Below are 17629 nucleotides of genomic sequence, written 5' to 3' on the forward strand. Positions count from 1 at the left end.
TATTGTCTTTAAAAATTACATCATTGGGGCGCCTGGGTGGCGCAGTCGGTTAAGCGTCCGACTTCAACCAGGTCACGATCTCGCGTTCCCTGAGTTCGAGCCCCGCGTCGGGCTCTGGGCTGATGGCTCAGAGCCTGGAGCCTGTTTCCGATTCTGTGTCTCCCTCTCTCTCTGCCCCTCCCCCGTTCATGCTCTGTCTCTGTCCCAAAAATAAATAAAAAAAAAAAAAAAAAAAAAAAGTTGAAAAAAAAAAATTACATCAGTTACAGTCACCCCTGTTGGGACTTACTTGAGGAAAGAATTCCATCAATAAATTCTTGTCGGGTTATTTTCCCATCCTGATCTTTATCAATTCTCCTGAAGAAGTCCATCACTCGAGATTTCTTATGATTCATCCATCTCATGTATTTTTTGCGCCAGATATCAAAATCAAAGTTAGCAAATTCCCTCAGCTGGAAAGGACAAAATGTATTTTGGTTAATTCAGTGCTCAAATTATATCTTACACTTTATGAATAAAGTTATTTTTAATATTTTAATATTTTTATCTTCTAGATAAAGCACCTATCTTTCCCACTTCAAAAAAGGTATGATCTTGCACAGAGAACTCAGAAACATTTTTCCTGTAATTTCACTAGTGTCACTGGCTTTTCTTTACAAATAAAAGTTCCTCAGAAAGTCAAACTGAAAAAAAAAATTTAAGTTTTTATTTATTTATTTTGAGAGAGAGATAAAGACAGAGACAGAACACAAGCTGGGGAGGGGCAGAGAGAGGGGGAGAGAGAGAGAGAGAGAGAGAGAGAGAGAGAGAGAGAGAGAGAGAATCCCAAGCAGACTCTGTGCTGTCAGTGCAGAGCCCAATGTGGGGCTTGAACTCACGAATTGTGAGATCAAGACCTGGGCCAAGATCAAGAGCTGGATGCTCAACCAACTGAGCCCCCCAGGCACCCTCAAACTGAAAATTTCTGATCACGCCAATGTGATCATGTCCCAAAGTAATAACACCCCTAGAAAGTTCTCTGCCCACTGAGCACCAGGCCCAGCGTGGTAGCACTTACCTCTGTTCTCTCTCTGCTATTTGTCATTCTACCTCCTTTAGGCTTCTAAAAATTTCCCAGTTTCAGAATCTGAAACTCTAAATCTCAGATCACAGAATATAAATAATGAAAATATATGAACTATAAATGGTTACATTTTCCAGGTAATACCAAGCAAACATATGTCAAGCTGGATCTTTTCTTTTGAATTTTTTTAAAAATTTTATTTGAGAGAGAGAGAGAGAGAGAGAGAGAGAGAGAGAGCAAGAGCGAGCAAGCAGGGGAGGGGCAGAGGAAAGGGAGAGAGAGAATCCCAAGCAGGCTCCATGCCACCAGCACAGAGCCCAACATGGCGCTTGAACTCATGAACCATGAGATTATGACCTGAGCCAAAATCAAGAGTCGAATGCTCAACTGACTGAGCCACCCAGGCGCCCCAAGCTGGATCTGATTCCTTTTCTTACGGAGTCAGCTTCTGCTTATGTTTAAACATTATAGTTTGACCCTTGAACAACATGGGTTTGAATTGTGTGGATCCACTTACATGCAGGTTTTTTACGAAATAAAAAAAGACGTATTTTCTCTTCCTTGTGATTTTTTTCTTGTGATTTTCTCAATAACATTTCCCCTCTTCTAGCGTATTTGATTGTAAGAACACAGTATATAACAAATATACAAAATCTGTGTTAATTGATTGTTATCAGTAAGGATTCTGGTCAACAGTAGGCTATTAAGCAGTTAAGTTTTGGGGGAGTCAAACGTTATATGTAGATTTTTGACTATGCGGTGTGTGGAAGGGTGTTGGTGCCTCTAATGCTCATGTTGTTCAAGGGTCAATTATAATTTTTTATTATACTGATTCCCTAAACCCATATATCAGGGGTGCAGAATGTATGAGTTTTCTAACCTCTTCCAGTCTGTCCAAGGCATCATTAAGCTTCCTCCTTCTTTCCAGTGCGAGGAGCCAAACTTGCTGCCATTTGCTCACCAACAAGTTGACCCTGGGATTCTTGGTTTCGATTTGTGTCTGTGATCCAGAGGGATATAAGCTTGATGCTGGGAAGCGCTTTCCTGTTAAAATACAACTTTAGTTAGGAGGGCAGTTTCCAGGGTTCTGAAATATGTTAAGGCTGGGCCTTTATCGTTCCCAGCTAAGACTGAATCACCTTAATTATTTAGAAATATCCTATTTAGATGATGCATAATGTTCAAGTCCAAATCTGTTTTACTTACCAAGGATCTTTTGTATAAATTAGAGAAACATATCTTGACAAGGGCATTTAAATACTGGAATGATCTCTTATAAAATTATGTTTAAAAGCATTTTCCAGCTTAAAATCCATGCCATTTCAATGACAATGAATTACCTTGTGATCTTCTCTCTTGTTAAGGGATGATAAAAGAGATCTCCCAGGACAGTGAGACTTATCTTAGAATAAGCTACACAAACTCAGCTGCCCTTCTTAGAAAAAAAGGCTGAAAGGAGGGCAGGTGAGGGCAGGAGACACTGGCCATTCATTAGAGTCAGAGCAAGATACTTTACAAATTCCAATCAAATATCTAAGTGTGTGTAAAATCCCAGCATTCATCCAAATCCATTTCCCGCTGAGATTGCATGTTTCCCGTGCATAGTCTCATACCCCAATTTCCTGCCTTACTAAAGTTTTCTCCCTCTTTTCTGGCTATTTTTCACAAGTTTTTATAATGTCACAGAACAATTGTCTCAATGCATTTTCCTCATCTACCTGATTAAATGTGGCCTAGAAAAACTACTGGCCTAAAGTCATACAGGAAGTGAGTGTCCAAGCTGGGAAATGCCCAGAGTTCCTAACTCCTATTGGAGTTATCAATAGCTAATATTTATTGAGCATTTAACTAACATGCCAAGAAGTATGCTAACCACCTCACACATATCAGCTCATTTAATTGTTACCAGAATCCAATGAAGTTATAATTATTCCCTTATACAGATGAGTAAATTGAGGCTCAGACAGAGTTTAAGTAACTTGTCTAAGGTTATATCTCCCTAGTTGGTAAGTCGTGAGAAGAGCCAAGGAGTCTGTCTCCAGAGTTCTTAATCACATTGTTACCTTGCCCCCTTGTGCAATACAGTAACTAAAAGATCTGAAACCATTTTTTTAATTAAGGCACTATTCAGAAATACATCAAATATACCACTATTCAGAGATAAATTTTGCTTATTTTAAATCTTCTCCAAACCAGCTATTATTGTTTTAAGTGTCACTTTTGACACTCTTTTGTGGAGTCAAGGTAGTCTGGGAAGTAAATAGAACCTGAAGTCATATGAACATGGGCAAAATCTATTGGACTGCTGGTCACCAATGAATAGTTAGGTCATGAACTTTACCCAAGTCATGGTTATTTCTGTTATATTCCATCTTAGGGCTAGTTATATAATGAAAGCAAATGGAGATGATGATTTCTGTTCTTGTTGCAAATTTTTTCCAGTTTCTTCTAACTAATCTAAAAGATACCCTTCAAGCAAATAAATTTACACACAGAGACCTGGATATATCTTTTTCTTTATTTTTAAATAAGTTGCTACAATATTTGAGCCCACGTATTCTTTCAAGGAAACCTTTTATGATAGAGAGCTCACAGAATCACTAATTGTTCTAAAATTTCAAACGACAATTCAAAACTAACTTCCTTGCTTAACCATATTCATTTTAAAGAAATTAGGGGGCGCCTGTATGGCTCAGCAGGATGGGTATCCAACTCTTGCTTTCAGCTCAGGTCATGATCCCAGGGTTGTGGGATCAATCCCCATGTCAGGCTCTGTGTTGAGTGTGGATCCTGCTTAGGATACTTTCTCTCTCCCTCTGCCCCTCTCCCCTCCTCGCATTCTTTCTCTCTAAAAAGAAAAAATAATAAATAATAATAATTAAAGAAATTAGCCACTGCTTACTTCCTGCTCGTCCCTTATCCAGGACTGGAATATGGGACTGTAATGAGGCAGGATCAGCTGCCCTCCTCTTGTAGGTCTTGGTAACTTTATCCACATCAGGTTGTTTTCTGGTCATTTCCTCCATGAAGGTCTGAAATGTCAATGTCAATTAAATACAAGTATACCAGAGAAAACTATCTTTAGAAGTGAACTAAAAACAAAAGGATAAAAGGACCATGCTATTATTTCTGGAAAAAGGAATAAACATGTTGCATCTTTGGGGGAAAAAATGTAAGCCCACATAACAAAGCATTTACTCATATGTAAAGAATATAAAATGTGATACCTGTTAAGTAATTTCAGCATTGTAACAGTAATTTGTTTTAGTTTGAAGACCACACATAATCTGCCTGGGTATCAGCCCAAGCTCTTTCTGAAGAATCTTAAAGTGGGCATTTATCTGCAAAGCAACTAGTTAACTGGGTTGGTGCTTAGAACTTCTTTGTAGCACATTTCACTTACATATTTGAAATATTTAAGATGGCTCTGATGTACAGTGATGTAAAGCATCCACATTAAATGTGGATATATTTTAAATAGTCCTGTTAACATATATGCTATGCCAAGGCAGATAAAAGTTATTCAGGTTAAAGTTTCCATTTAACAGGTTTGACTATCTTGCCATTTCTTATTTCCTTAGGCTTACTGACTTACATAGCCCAATATCTGGAATATGTGGCAAAGGCACAGATTGTGGTGAAAAGGGGTGAAAAAAAGAGGAGGGGGATAAAAGTGAAAAGTGGAGTAACACATTTCTGGAGTATCTGTCACATGGAAGAGCTCTCATCACAGAGAACATGGCGTGAGGCACTTCAGGGCCATTTTGGACATGGATGGCTCATACCTTCATTAAGATATAATAGCGATGTTAACTCTTAGCCAACTAAGCTGACCTTTAATAATGTATATTAAACAGACCAACAAGCAAACAAATAAGTCAGCGTTAATGTGACGCCCATCATTTCAAAGTTTAAAACAGATTAGGATAGAGCAGTAGCTTTTTTTTTTGTTTCTTAACAAGACGATGCATTCCCTTATAGACAGGATATATTTGAAATACTGGTGTATTGGTGGACATCATGGGAGATGCTCAGCACCAGACAGTGGAATACACAAGCAGGGAGCAGTAAAGAAGGGAGATCGCCGAAAGAGAGAACAGGATGGGACAGAGCTGAAAATAAAGGTAAGGAATTAGAAACCCAGGAGGAACGACTTGAGGACATGAAGATAACAAGCACAAAGCAATCTTTTGAGCAGTATGGTGGTGAAATAAAGAACCAGGGGTTAGGATGAGATTTATTTTACCTGGTGCTCTGCAATGAGGGCTTTCACGTCTTCGATTTCCTGGGGGATGACTTCCTTGTCCTTATCACTCAACGTGGTTTCAGCCCATTGCAGCCAAGCCAGCAAAGCTTCCAACAATTCCTGTTTAGCAATGAGCCCAGCCAGAGCACTTGCTAATCTCTGTTGATGCTGCTTTGCCCAGGCCAACACCTGTTGGGGAAAAAAAAAATTTCCCTGAATTTCTTTCATCTTAATTATTTAATTGATATAAAAACCACAAAATTTAAATGTAAATTGGGATCATCCTGGGCCGGACTCATAATACTTCCAGTCTTTCTATATCCCATCCGTGGTACCAAGAGCCAGCTTGAGGAGATGGATGTCATACACATCCCAGGTTTCCTCTTGTTTTCTAATTTAAGTTCAAATATGCACTTGCTGGGGGCGCCTGGGTGGGTCAGTCGGTTAAGTGTCCAACTTGGGCTGAGGTCATGATCTTGCGGTTCATGGGTTCGAGTCCTGCATCAGGCTCACTACTGTCAGCACAGAGACCACTATGGATCCTCAGGGCCCCCTCTCCAACTGCCCCTCCCCTGCTCGTGCTCTCTCCCAAAAAGAAACATTGGGGCACCTGGGTGGCTCAGTCGGTTGAGTGTCTGACTTTAGCTCAGGTCATGTTCTTGCAGTTCATGAGTTCGAGCCGCGCGTTGGGCTCTGTGCTAATAAACAACTGAGAGCCTGGAGCCTACTTCAGATTCTGTGTCTCCCTCTCTCTCTCTCTCCCCCTCCCCTGCTCATGCTCTGCCTCTCTCTGTCTCTCAAAAATAAATAAATGTTAAAATAAATAAATAAACAAATGTTAAAAAATTCAAACATGCATTCTCTGAAGGATGAGGTATGGTTATTCCATGTAGCACTGAGCAGAAATAAAAATAGCTAAAATCTTAAGATACAGAATTCAGTTCATGCATGCACTTCATTCCACAAGCATACGCTCGTCTGAAATACAATTCAAGTGCTGGCTTATCCAACAGAGACAGTGTGTAAGTGGGACAGAAAGTAATACAGTGAACCAAATATTTGCCTTTCCATGTTGCAGGGGCATAGCTGCAAAACTATTTCAACTTTTAAAAATAAAAGTGGACTTCAGAGACAGGTAATGCACACTGGAAGGTATTTTAAAGAGCATTTTTCTTTGCAGAGGCCTCATGTTCCCACGGTCATAAATGTATCGCAGTTGCCCAAGTTTCCACACCCTCATTCTCAAAGCTGTTGCTGCTCTAATGATGACCTCAGACACACTGACCTCCTCAAACCTGGCCCGGATGATGGTTATCCAGTGCTTAATGGTGGTGATGGAGTCAGGATGGCACATGGCCAAAACAGCATCTCCCATGCTGGTAGCTTTATTCAGTGCGGCTCTTTTTTCTTCCAGTTTCTTCATGAATTCCTACAGCAGAAAGAAAGACTTCAATTAACTGTTGGCACTGGCTGAAAACAAAACTCCAGGGATGTGTATGTGACTGTCAGAGTTAAATAAAGAAGAACTTCAATTGGTTTATTCACAGCTGGAAGAAATTCACTAATTGGGGCATTAAGAGAGAAGGGACAAAAATGGGAAATGAAGTACTTTCTAACAAGTATTTCAAAGTTCGAGGATAGGGTGACATCTCCTGCTTTACAAAGTATGTTACACAAAAAACACATTCTTCTAGATCTGGATATATTATATTAATGGAGAACAGGACCAAGAGAGACAGTAATAGCACAGACAGAAATAATACTGATTGCAAAAAAATATGTTCTAACAAAGAAGACAAGAAGGTTGTATATTTAAAATAGCATGAACTGTGCCAGGAATTATAGGGATATGTACCAAAAAAGTGCCATGGAAGAGAGAAGGCTCAACAAGAAATGATAAATATTTGGGGTGAGGGGGCCCAAATGTCTAGCAGGAAGGAGTCAGGGAGAGGCTAGAGGTGCTGGGGGCCTGATCACCAGACAGCCTGTGTGAGAAGAGTCCCTTTCAGAGGCTAGTAACAGCCATTCTCTGCCCTGGAGGGGTGAATAAACCTTAAAAGGCTTCGAGAAACTTTTGAATCACCTTTTGGCAAATGTCTTACACATATACCTGTACTTTACACCATCTGAACTGTAATTCATAGATACATGGGTCACAGAACTCTGAAAGTGTGGTTACAAATGAGCACCTCTGCCTTAAAAAAGGTCACATGCTTCCAAAACCCCATAATGAATGTCAGGCATCTACTAGCACCCAATCCCTTAGTCAGGCTGACAAGGGGCTGCAGACACAGTTGACGATCAGTACTACTCATGCCATGTGATCAAGGTGATGATTTGAAAATGTGTTTCCTACAGTGTCTTGTTTTCCAGGTCTGTGAAGCTGTCACATAGCTCCTACTCTGGTATTTTGCTAAACTAACCTGTTCATATAGATATCTACTGGATATTAAGGTCCACAAGATCAGAAGGCTGTGTCTTATTCAATTGTGAGTCTTTGTGACTGAATAAATGCTTTTTTTCACTTTTATTTACACATTTTTCCTGCTGTGGCATCAAGGCTTGATTAACAATATACTCCATTAACATGACCTACTTTTTAAATACCATGACCTACTTTTAAAAGTATTTTAATTTTCCCCAATATAGATCCACTTAACTGGAAGGAAAACAAAAACTTTACTGAGAAAAAGGTAACAGGTCAGTAACAGGTTGACCTACTGGAAGAGGTCAACAACAGCTGTGCTCTTCCAAGGACAGGTGACCTGACCACATACTTTTACATCACTCCTAACCTAGCAGAGCCAGAGTCCTGCCCAGAATGCTGTCGACTGGACTAGCAACTCCCTGCTTGCATTCTGTGCTCTTCCAACCCTGAGTGCTAAGTGGTTAGTGCTCACCTGGGAAAGCTTGCCAGTTTTACAGAGTGGACTATACCGAGAAGCCTCTAGTCCTGGAGCTAAGAATTTAAATACTCTGTTTTACTTTTATTTGGTTGGAGTGTGAAGGAAGCAGGAGATCAGAAAGAATGGATGATGCTACTGCAAATTATTATTACTAAGCACCACTTTTATAAAATTACATGTAATTTTTCACTATTTAAAAATATTGGGGTGCCTGGGTGGCTCAACAGGTTAAGCATCCAACTCTATTTCAGCTCAGGTCATGATCTCATGGTTTATGAGTTAGAGCTCCATGCTGGCAGTGGGGAGCCTGCTTAGGACCTGCCCCTGCCCTGCTTGCTCTCAGTCTCTCACTAAAATAAATAAATTAAATAAATAAAATATTTATAAAGATAATTTGTTGTAAAAAACAAACAAACAAACAAAAAAACCCCACAACACTACCTCTGCTCTCAATACCTGCCTCCTGGTGTTTCTGGGGGTTCCTTGCTGCTGTGAGGGTGGAGATACCACCACGAGGCTCCTTTCTGTAAGGTGTCAGACATGCAGCCTGGGCTCCAAGAGGCTATTCTAAGACCAAAGTATGTTAGTGGAACTCGATGCTGGCTGATGGTCAGCCAAGAGTAATGTAAGAGATTTTCACAACATTGAATTGAATCAAAAATTCACAATAAATTTGCTGCAATTTTCCTACTCTTATATTCTGCTTCAAATTTAAATGGTTTATGTAGCATTTCATTCTTCCAGATAATGTTAGACAAGCTCGCATCACTTTTGTTAATGACAAGGCAAGATTTCATTGCTATAGGTTAGGCAATCCATCAGTGATCACTGTAAGCAGTCTCCACAAATGATGGAATCCATGTGACACCAGAACTCATGATGTATTTCCAACTTGACCATGAAAGATAAGCTTATTCTGTGGTGTTAAACAGAACTTTTAAATGGAAATGTTGACTTCAATACTGCATTGAGTGTTAGCATTGCAAATTCCTAATTCTTTAAAGTCGAGGGTTAAAAAAACAAACAAACAAACAAACAAACAAAAAACATGTGTTAACATGTATCTGGACCACTCTCTTAAGGGTTTTGCTAGTTCTACGCACTGTTACAAAATACAGGATGACCTGAAAACTCAGTGGCCAGATTTTTACTTTGGTTAACTGTTCAATAGTGCATCTACTTACAGAATTCATTTTTAATTTATAATTTATACTACAGGCTACTTCTCAAAATTTAATTGAAGTCAATTAAAACCAGAATTGACAGAGATTTAAAAATAAAATTTGAACAAGTTATTCAGTTACTTGTCTTACTTACAAAGGTCAAAATTATTAACTTACAATTCCAATGCATTATAAATAAATTTATAAATGCCAAACGCTCATTACGGAAGTTTCGTCTTTGAAATGCACATACGAGTGCAATGAAATCGGCCAGTTTTGGTCAGAAGCCAAATAACTCCCTAGAAAATTCCCTGATTTTAGAATAACCACCCTCTTCATAAAGAAACCATGAAAAGATAGCTATACATATGTAGGGGCATGGGAACATACCTATGTAAGCCAGGAGGACACAGGTAAATTCTCAACTGTACCAGTATCTTTAATTACTTCTCAGGGAGGGAAATATTCATGCATTTGATATTTATGATCCTGGGTCTACTTGATTTTCTCATTTAGTTTTACTTAGCATCTATATAACTCACTTTATGCTGATCAATGAGAGTCCGAAGAGCATCCTCATCATCTGGGAGAGCGCCATGGAAACGAAGGGTTTGCTCCGCCTCGGCCAGCCACTCCAGGAGGGCATGCACCACCGAGTGAAATTCCTCTGCCTAATAGTTCACACACACACACACACACACACACACACACCCGCAAATAAGATCCCCAAATATGCTTGTTAGTATAGATTTCTCAGTGAAAAAAAGTCTTAAACTGATTAATGATATGCATTATTCCCATTAAAAAGATAAAGATATATGGTGCTACTACATTTTACAAATGTAATACCTCTAATATATCACAGAGGCCTATATGAAGATTAATTCACCATTTGAACAATCTGATTTTAGATACAGGGCAGCCCACTGCACATTGAAGCTGAAAAATTAATAGAGCAGCACTTCTATGTAAAGATGAGGCAACTTCCTCTGTGAGTAATTTAAATTCTTGTCAGGAAGACCAAGGCAAGGACGTTCTAAGAATCTCCTTCTCATGACTGTCCCAGTTAAGAAAAGGGGGAACGGAACAGTTCCTCACAAGAGCAGTTCTCGTTGAGGCTTCGAAACCTTTCTCACTATGTCCAGATGCAATTTGCATGACATTTACCTGACGCAGGGCTGCTTCCAATCGGGTCTGCTTTGATATAGAAAGTGCACACACAGTCTCCCAGCGTGTGCTTAGTTCCTGCATCTGGACCTTGACCCAGGAGGAGTCGTCTCGGCTGCCCTCTATGAGCTCTCGTGCCGAGCGCTTCAGGGCCTGCACGCTGCTGGTCCTCTTCCCCAGTTCTTTCTGGAAAGCCTAAAAGACCATGTTTTTAGAAAAATTAATTTTTAATTATAAAATCAAGCCAGTAAAAGACACTGCTTGGAATATACGTACACATGACATCATGTACCAATCTCTAAGATCTACAGCTTAATGACACACACTTTTCACAGAATCTTTAGAAGCTGAGTCGTGGCACACTGCTCCCACCAGAGCACTGTCAAGAACACGGTCTTGTATAAATCTGTTCAATCTTGTAACATTCTCCTGAGTGAACAAACCCGATTTTTTTTAATGACACACTGGATTTAAATATTGGCAGCTATTCTTTATTTCAGTTTACACAAAAGAATCAAATTCTTTTTTTTTTCTACGATTCTTTAGTATGGCATCCCAGCTCCTCTCAAATCATTACTCTAAGTGCCTAGAATGTGCTGGCTACCTCATTACTCTTAGTTAATAAACATACCTAACAGACTAACAAATGACTAAGCAGTCCTGGGCTGTCACATGGGGGTTTTGGAGGTAATGGCAGGGAATTGTACAGGGACTTGCCATGCAGTCTTCTTCTCTGTAGCATGGCTTCAACTTTCACAGTATCCTGAGAGCTAACCTAGAATGTCAAACTATAGAGGCTTAAATCTTTGTCATTTTGGAAGAAAAGCTTCCCCCAACCCCTTGCCTAATTTTGATGAACTCTGAGGTGCCAGGAGTTGAACTGGCTTCCTTTGACCACAGACGTAATCCAAGAAATGAGCCCAGGGTACTTCATTTCTGATCCAAAATTCTGTATATGCAGCTAGATCTTTCAAGTAACTAATGTTATGTATAGAATAAAGTTAACTTATTTTTCTAAAAAATGGTCACAAATGAGTATCACTAATCACATTTTATAATTTTGGCTATATCCATGAGTTTCTATTCTGACAATCAAATCATTCATAAAAAGGAGTCCATCTAAAACAAACCAAACATAGTGTGATGAATTCTTTGCTTGATTTCACTCTGATAGTGTTCAATGAGATGTGCCTGCAGATAGACAGACAGACACACAGAGACACACATCCATACACAGGCATAGGAACTACAGTGTCTATACAATCTGTTTGTGATAGGACAAGTCCAATAGTTCTGAGAAGACTTTCCAATGTACTTTGTATACTTAAGCCTGAGCCTTCCAATTGCATTACTAATGCTGAATGATTAACTCATTCTTGATGACCTTTAATATATAAAAAAACCTGGCAAGTGCCGAAGGGAGTAAATGTTTAGACAGTGAGTTTATACAAATGGCATTTATGTAAAAAGTAACATTACACTATTCATTACTCATTGAATGAATGCCAGGGCATAAAAAAGTTTATATTAATCATGCACAAAACATTTGTTTCAATACAGGCAAGTAACAAAACTTAAAATTTTTGATTTCTGTAGGCCTGAGCCCTGTCCTTCATTTATTCTTTGATTTTTTGATAATATTCAAATGTAACACTCTTTTATAGATATAATGAGATAACAGAACCAGGAGAGGGGAAATAAATATGCTGAAAAGGACCAACCATTTAAAAAGGAATAGGTAAGATCAAAACAGGATAGCTAGGGAAATATAAAGAAAACATTTTAAAAGGAAATGAATTTCCTGAACTCAAAAATAATGAAGAGAAAGAAACACAACACGGATTCACATACAGTGCTGTATGATACCTGTATATAAAGTCTACTCTGATACCACCACTCCACATTAGTACTGTGCCCGCGAGGTTGTTTTCAAGGTTCTTTAGGTTGTAATACAACGTTTTACCATAATTTAGGACCTTACACTCCGTATCAGCTGGATGTCTTGTACATTCCTTTTTACCGGCACAAAAATTTTGAATACCCTTCAGGAGGTTGCAAGAAACCACTTTTCTGAAGTAATAATCAAGTCCCTCACAGCATATACTGTTATCTCATCAATTGCTGCAGTTAAAGGGGCAAGTTTAAAACAGTTTTTAAAAACAAAAAAGCAGCCTGTCTTGACCCCCAGAGATCATGTTACAAATCCATACACTTATGCAATGACCAAGTTCCGGGTAAATGAATGAAGAATTTTAAATTATATTCCATAATTCTTTCCATGAATAATGAAAGACTGTAAAACATTCTTGGAACATGAAGCACCAGAGAATAAAATCATTTTCTAAGTTCTAAAAGGGTTTAGATTTGGAAGTTGAAAAAAGAAAAAAAAAGTATCTCACTGATAAAGTACCTTTTCTGACTCACTTTTAAAGTTGGCTTCCTGATTCTGCTCGTAGGTACACATATATCATTACTAAAGACTGGTATGTAGTATGATATGCAGTCTCTAGTTTTTAAAAGGCTGAGTTAAGGGGTTACATTTTCTTCTATACTCATGATAATCAAATGAGATAAATAAAATGTCCCAGATAATGATACCTTGTGATTATCGATCAGATTCATCACTAAATCAATGTCTCCATGGACAGGCTGGTCTTCTGCCAGCTGGGGTTCAACTCGATACAGCCAATCAATGAGGGCCTGCAAGGCATCGGTGAATTGTCCAGAAAATAACAGGGCTTCCTCCAGTTTGTTTTGTCTGAGGAAGAAGGTGGAAAAATCAATGTGAGCAACAAAAAAGCCACCCTACATATCTGAAAATCTAAAATCCATTTATGAAGGTTGAGAGTACTCAAAGAAAAAATAATATATTGGTACTCACTGCTGTTTCTTTGCTTTCCTTAGAAAATAACAAAACTTTTCTCAAATTTTCTTTTTTATTCCTTAAATACATAGCATGTGTTCTCAGAAAATTCCCTCATCATCACCTCTAGAAATCAATAGCCCTTTGGTTTCTTCGTAAAAATATATGCCTTAAAATTTTTTAATATATTGTTTCAATGTTTATTTATTTATTTTGAGAGAGAACATGCCTGAATGGAGAGGGGCAGAGAAAGAGGGAGAGAAAGAATCCCAAGCAGGCTCCATGCTGCCAGCACAGAGCCCAATGCAGGGCTTGAACGCACAAACCATGAGATCATGACCTGAGCCAAAATTGAGAGTCAGATGTTGAACCGACTAAGCCTTCTAGGCACCCCTAAATTTTTTTTATATTTTAAATTATCATACAGTAAGCTTAACTTTTCTGGGTGTACAGGTCTATGAATTTTAACACATGTATAGACTCATGTAACTATCATCATGATCAAGAAACTGAACATTTTCATCATCCCTCAATCTGCCAAATGTTGTCTATAGTCCTAGCCTGCCCCATCTTCATCCCCTTGTATTCACGTATCTCTCCGCCACGAAGTCATTTATATGACTTAGTAAAAAAGCAGATAACCTTTTAATTTTGAAGGTTTTAAATATTTTTTTAATGTTTATTTATTTATCTTAAGAAAGAAGGAGAGCACGAGTAGGCAGGGGAGAAAGAGAATCCCAAACAGGCTCTATGCTGTCAATGCAGAGCTGGACCAGAGGCTCGATCTAGTGAACCATGAGATCATGACCTGAGCTGAAATCAAGAATCAGGCACTTAACCAACTGAGTCACCCAGGTGCCCCAGGTTTTAAAGCTTTTTAAAACCCAACCCCCAAATTTCTATATTCCTTCCATATATTCTTTAGAATATATTTTAATTTCCTTTTCTAATATAATTTTATTATTAGAATATAATATTCCATTCAATCTTGATACTGACAAAAGTAATTAGACTATGGATCTATGAAATATTTGAAAACATTTCTAAGATATTTGAATTCTTCCACTACTACATATTTCAACTGATTCAAGTGTAATGAGGAAGAAGACTGGGAAGGAGTAGATGGAAGTTGGAAGCGAACACTGGGATCAGATTGGTAGGACCTTGCACGACACATAAAGGAGCCTGTGTTTTGGCTCACACTCAAGGTATAGTAAGTTCCTAAAAGGTATGAGGAAGGGAAATGATAAGACCAAACTTATTTTTTAAAGAGACCATCCCAGTAGTTACATGGAAATTAGCTTATGGAAAACAACAGCAAGTCAGGTATCAGATAATACGCTTAGAGAATGATACCAACTTTTGAGTGAACTGAGGAGTTAAAAATAAGTAAAAATGAACAACAAAGCCTTCTCCGTGCAGATACTGTGTAAGTGGGGCATTAGAGAGAAGAAACAACTTCTTAGGTTCCTAGAAAGTTCCCACAGAGCATCACTACTGTATGTTTGAAAGAAGCCTACAAGGTAACCAAACTGCCTTAAAGAACATTTTACCTTTCCACAGATTTTCCACAGATGGTATCCCATTTGTCTCTGAGTTCACTCAGCATGTCATCCAGTTTCAGGTTGTCATCAGCCAGGGAGGTTTTCTCCTTCAGAGAACGTCCCGTTCTGTTGGTGGTGTCATAGACAGAATGCTTGGCTCCGAGTGATTTCTGAAACTCCTATATATTTAACAGGAAAACAATGTGCATTTCTACTTAGGACTGTTAAATAGGTAACAGACCTCACAAAAGGCATCCCTAGTAAAAGGAATCGAAACAGAGGAAGACATCAGCAAACAGGTCAGATGGTGTAGTGCTGCTGGCTACACAGTAACACACCAGGGTAGAAAAGAATCCTTATATTTTCAAACTGAAGAACTTATTTTTCCCAGAAGCCTACTATTATGAAGTAAGTGATTTCAAAGCACAACAAATCTTGAATCTTTCATAGCTATAAACCACAAATAGTATACTAGTTATAATAAAATGGAATTGCTAATCTGCTATTGAGAAACCCAAGATTTTGGAGAGGAAAAAGTAGTTAACACTCAATGAGTAACTAAATAAAGGTCTATGTGGACACAGAGTGACTCATAATGTGTAAATTTACTACAGGTTTTGTTTTTTGTTTGTGGGTTTTTGGTTGTTTTGTTTTGTTTTGTTTTGTTTTGGTCAACTAGATCTGCTGTCACACATTTTGGATGTTTACAATGATGATACGTATAATTTCATCTGTGAGCCAGGGTGAGGGGCAAATAAGACCCACATCTCAAGATTCCTATGTTCCGACCTACTGCCCCTTCAATTCACACCCCTTGGCAAGCCTATACCCCTCCTCCTCACCACTATGATGCCCTACAAACGTCTCTCAAGATCTACAGATTACTTTTCCAGTATCAAATAGCTATACTGCTAATGTGACATCTATGCTTTCCTATTTTTTATATTGTTAATCTGCACGTTTGTGTATGAAAATTTCTATGTGTGGGAAAGATGGATTATATAATCTGTCTACACAACTCAATTAAAAGCTTTTCTAAAGTAGGGATACCATCTTTGCAGGCCTCTCTCATTATCGTCTTACATTTTGTGTGTGTTTGTAAGTGTGTAATAGCAAGAATGAGACCACCGCTATTGCATATACAATCTCAGAGATGGGAAGGAAGGAAGGTCAACTTCATGGGCATGTTACAAGCTCATAACATATTATGGAAACACTAACACAGTGATTCTAACTCCTGGTAGCACATTAGAATCACCTTAGAGAGTAAAATGCTATGCAAATGTATAATTTTCTAAAATAATCTTGGGTATCATTACCTAATGCATTTTTATTGCCTTTAAAACCCAGACACTTTAGGTGTCTTATTATGACTAAGATATTTACTTGGTCTTATAATAGGAGGCCACAACACCTGGGATTTTTTTTTTTTTAGCAATAAACACTATTACAATACCACACTATTTCTAAAGTTTGCTTTCTGTAATTATTATTTTTTCTTGTTATTCTAAATAGAATATTAGTTTTAGAATCATGGCATTGACAAATTTTCCTCAAAAAAGAAGATACATAAAAAAATGTTACAGCTGAATACAGGATAGATGAACACTCTTTAAAGACAGAAAAATAGCCAAAAGAGGAAAGAAAAGACTTATTTTAAAATTGGCTTCATGTGCCTTGTACCCTTATCTCAGACAAATGCTGACTTTGATAACAAGTCACATCAGGAAAAAGAGAGGATCTAGAAGGGTTCCTCACATATTTTTATTTCTAGGATTCTCCAACTTAAACACACAATATACTTTCCTAAGACTCCATGACATGATATCTATGTTCAAGTTCAAACAGGCAGTGTATTTTGAGAAGGAGGCTCTCGTTTCTCCATCAGGGGAAGGAAGGAAGGTGCTGCTCCCCCTCACTGTGCTCTCAGTACTGAACATGGTGGCAGCTCACAGGTAGAGGGTGCCAGCAGAATGAGCCACTCACACGCCCTCAGCTAGTCAAAGAACAGCTTCTTTCTGTCATCCTAGGATCGTGACCTCCCGAGGTGACTTAACAACCAGCATGGAAGCTATCAATCGGTATGAATATGATGGCTAGAATTTTCTGATGATGATAAACCTTACATCACCCCATTTTTTCCAGCTTTCAAAAATTATCATGTGTCAAGCAATAATAGATGATAGATAGATAGATAGATAGATAGATAGATAGATAGATGCTTAAAACTTTATAGTTTTTGCAGGAACCACTCTCCTTTTATCTACTGCACTCACCCTGAAGGCTGATGATCACTTTATAACCAGAATGACAGACCCAAATTCAAAAGAGTTGAGAAAGATGGGGGGGCGGGGATGTTCTTTGAATGCAATGTAGTAGGAATATAAAAGGCAGAAAATATAAAATAATATGTTTCTGCATCTTCTAGTCTACATAAGGAAGCCACTGACTCTATGTCTTTGAGGGTAAGGATAGAATTTCATATACCACATATACACAACAAAACACCAGTTTGTGCAGAGGCAACCAATTTTCCCCACATAACTGTTTGAAAGAATCTATATGGCAAAATTTATATTACTTTTTGCTATAAAATTATCTTCTGCATAGCATTTGGTCTATGAAAGAAATTACAAGACAAGACAGATAAGTGAAAAATTGAGACGCCAACACTTGA

The 17629-nt window shown here is 38.3% G+C and overlaps 1 protein-coding gene across 27 annotated transcripts in view; it reads right to left on the reverse strand.

Moving 5' to 3' along the window:
- Window positions 1-17629, reverse strand: part of DST (dystonin) — a 503266-nt gene that overhangs the window by 14020 nt on the left and 471617 nt on the right. For all 27 annotated transcript variants that reach the window (XM_045057678.1, XM_019830761.3, XM_019830760.3 and 24 more), the window contains 9 exons: window positions 14962-15131; window positions 13144-13303; window positions 10546-10740; window positions 9921-10049; window positions 6595-6738; window positions 5310-5498; window positions 3966-4095; window positions 1944-2107; window positions 290-452 (listed from right to left, as the gene is read on the reverse strand). In XM_045057678.1, coding sequence (XP_044913613.1) covers window positions 290-452; window positions 1944-2107; window positions 3966-4095; window positions 5310-5498; window positions 6595-6738; window positions 9921-10049; window positions 10546-10740; window positions 13144-13303; window positions 14962-15131 — 1444 coding nt within the window. The remainder of the gene's footprint in view (window positions 1-289; window positions 453-1943; window positions 2108-3965; window positions 4096-5309; window positions 5499-6594; window positions 6739-9920; window positions 10050-10545; window positions 10741-13143; window positions 13304-14961; window positions 15132-17629) is intronic.

The sequence above is a fragment of the Felis catus genome, chromosome B2 (genome assembly GCF_018350175.1).
Source record: "Felis catus isolate Fca126 chromosome B2, F.catus_Fca126_mat1.0, whole genome shotgun sequence".
In the NCBI taxonomy this organism is placed as follows: Eukaryota; Metazoa; Chordata; class Mammalia; order Carnivora; family Felidae; genus Felis; species Felis catus.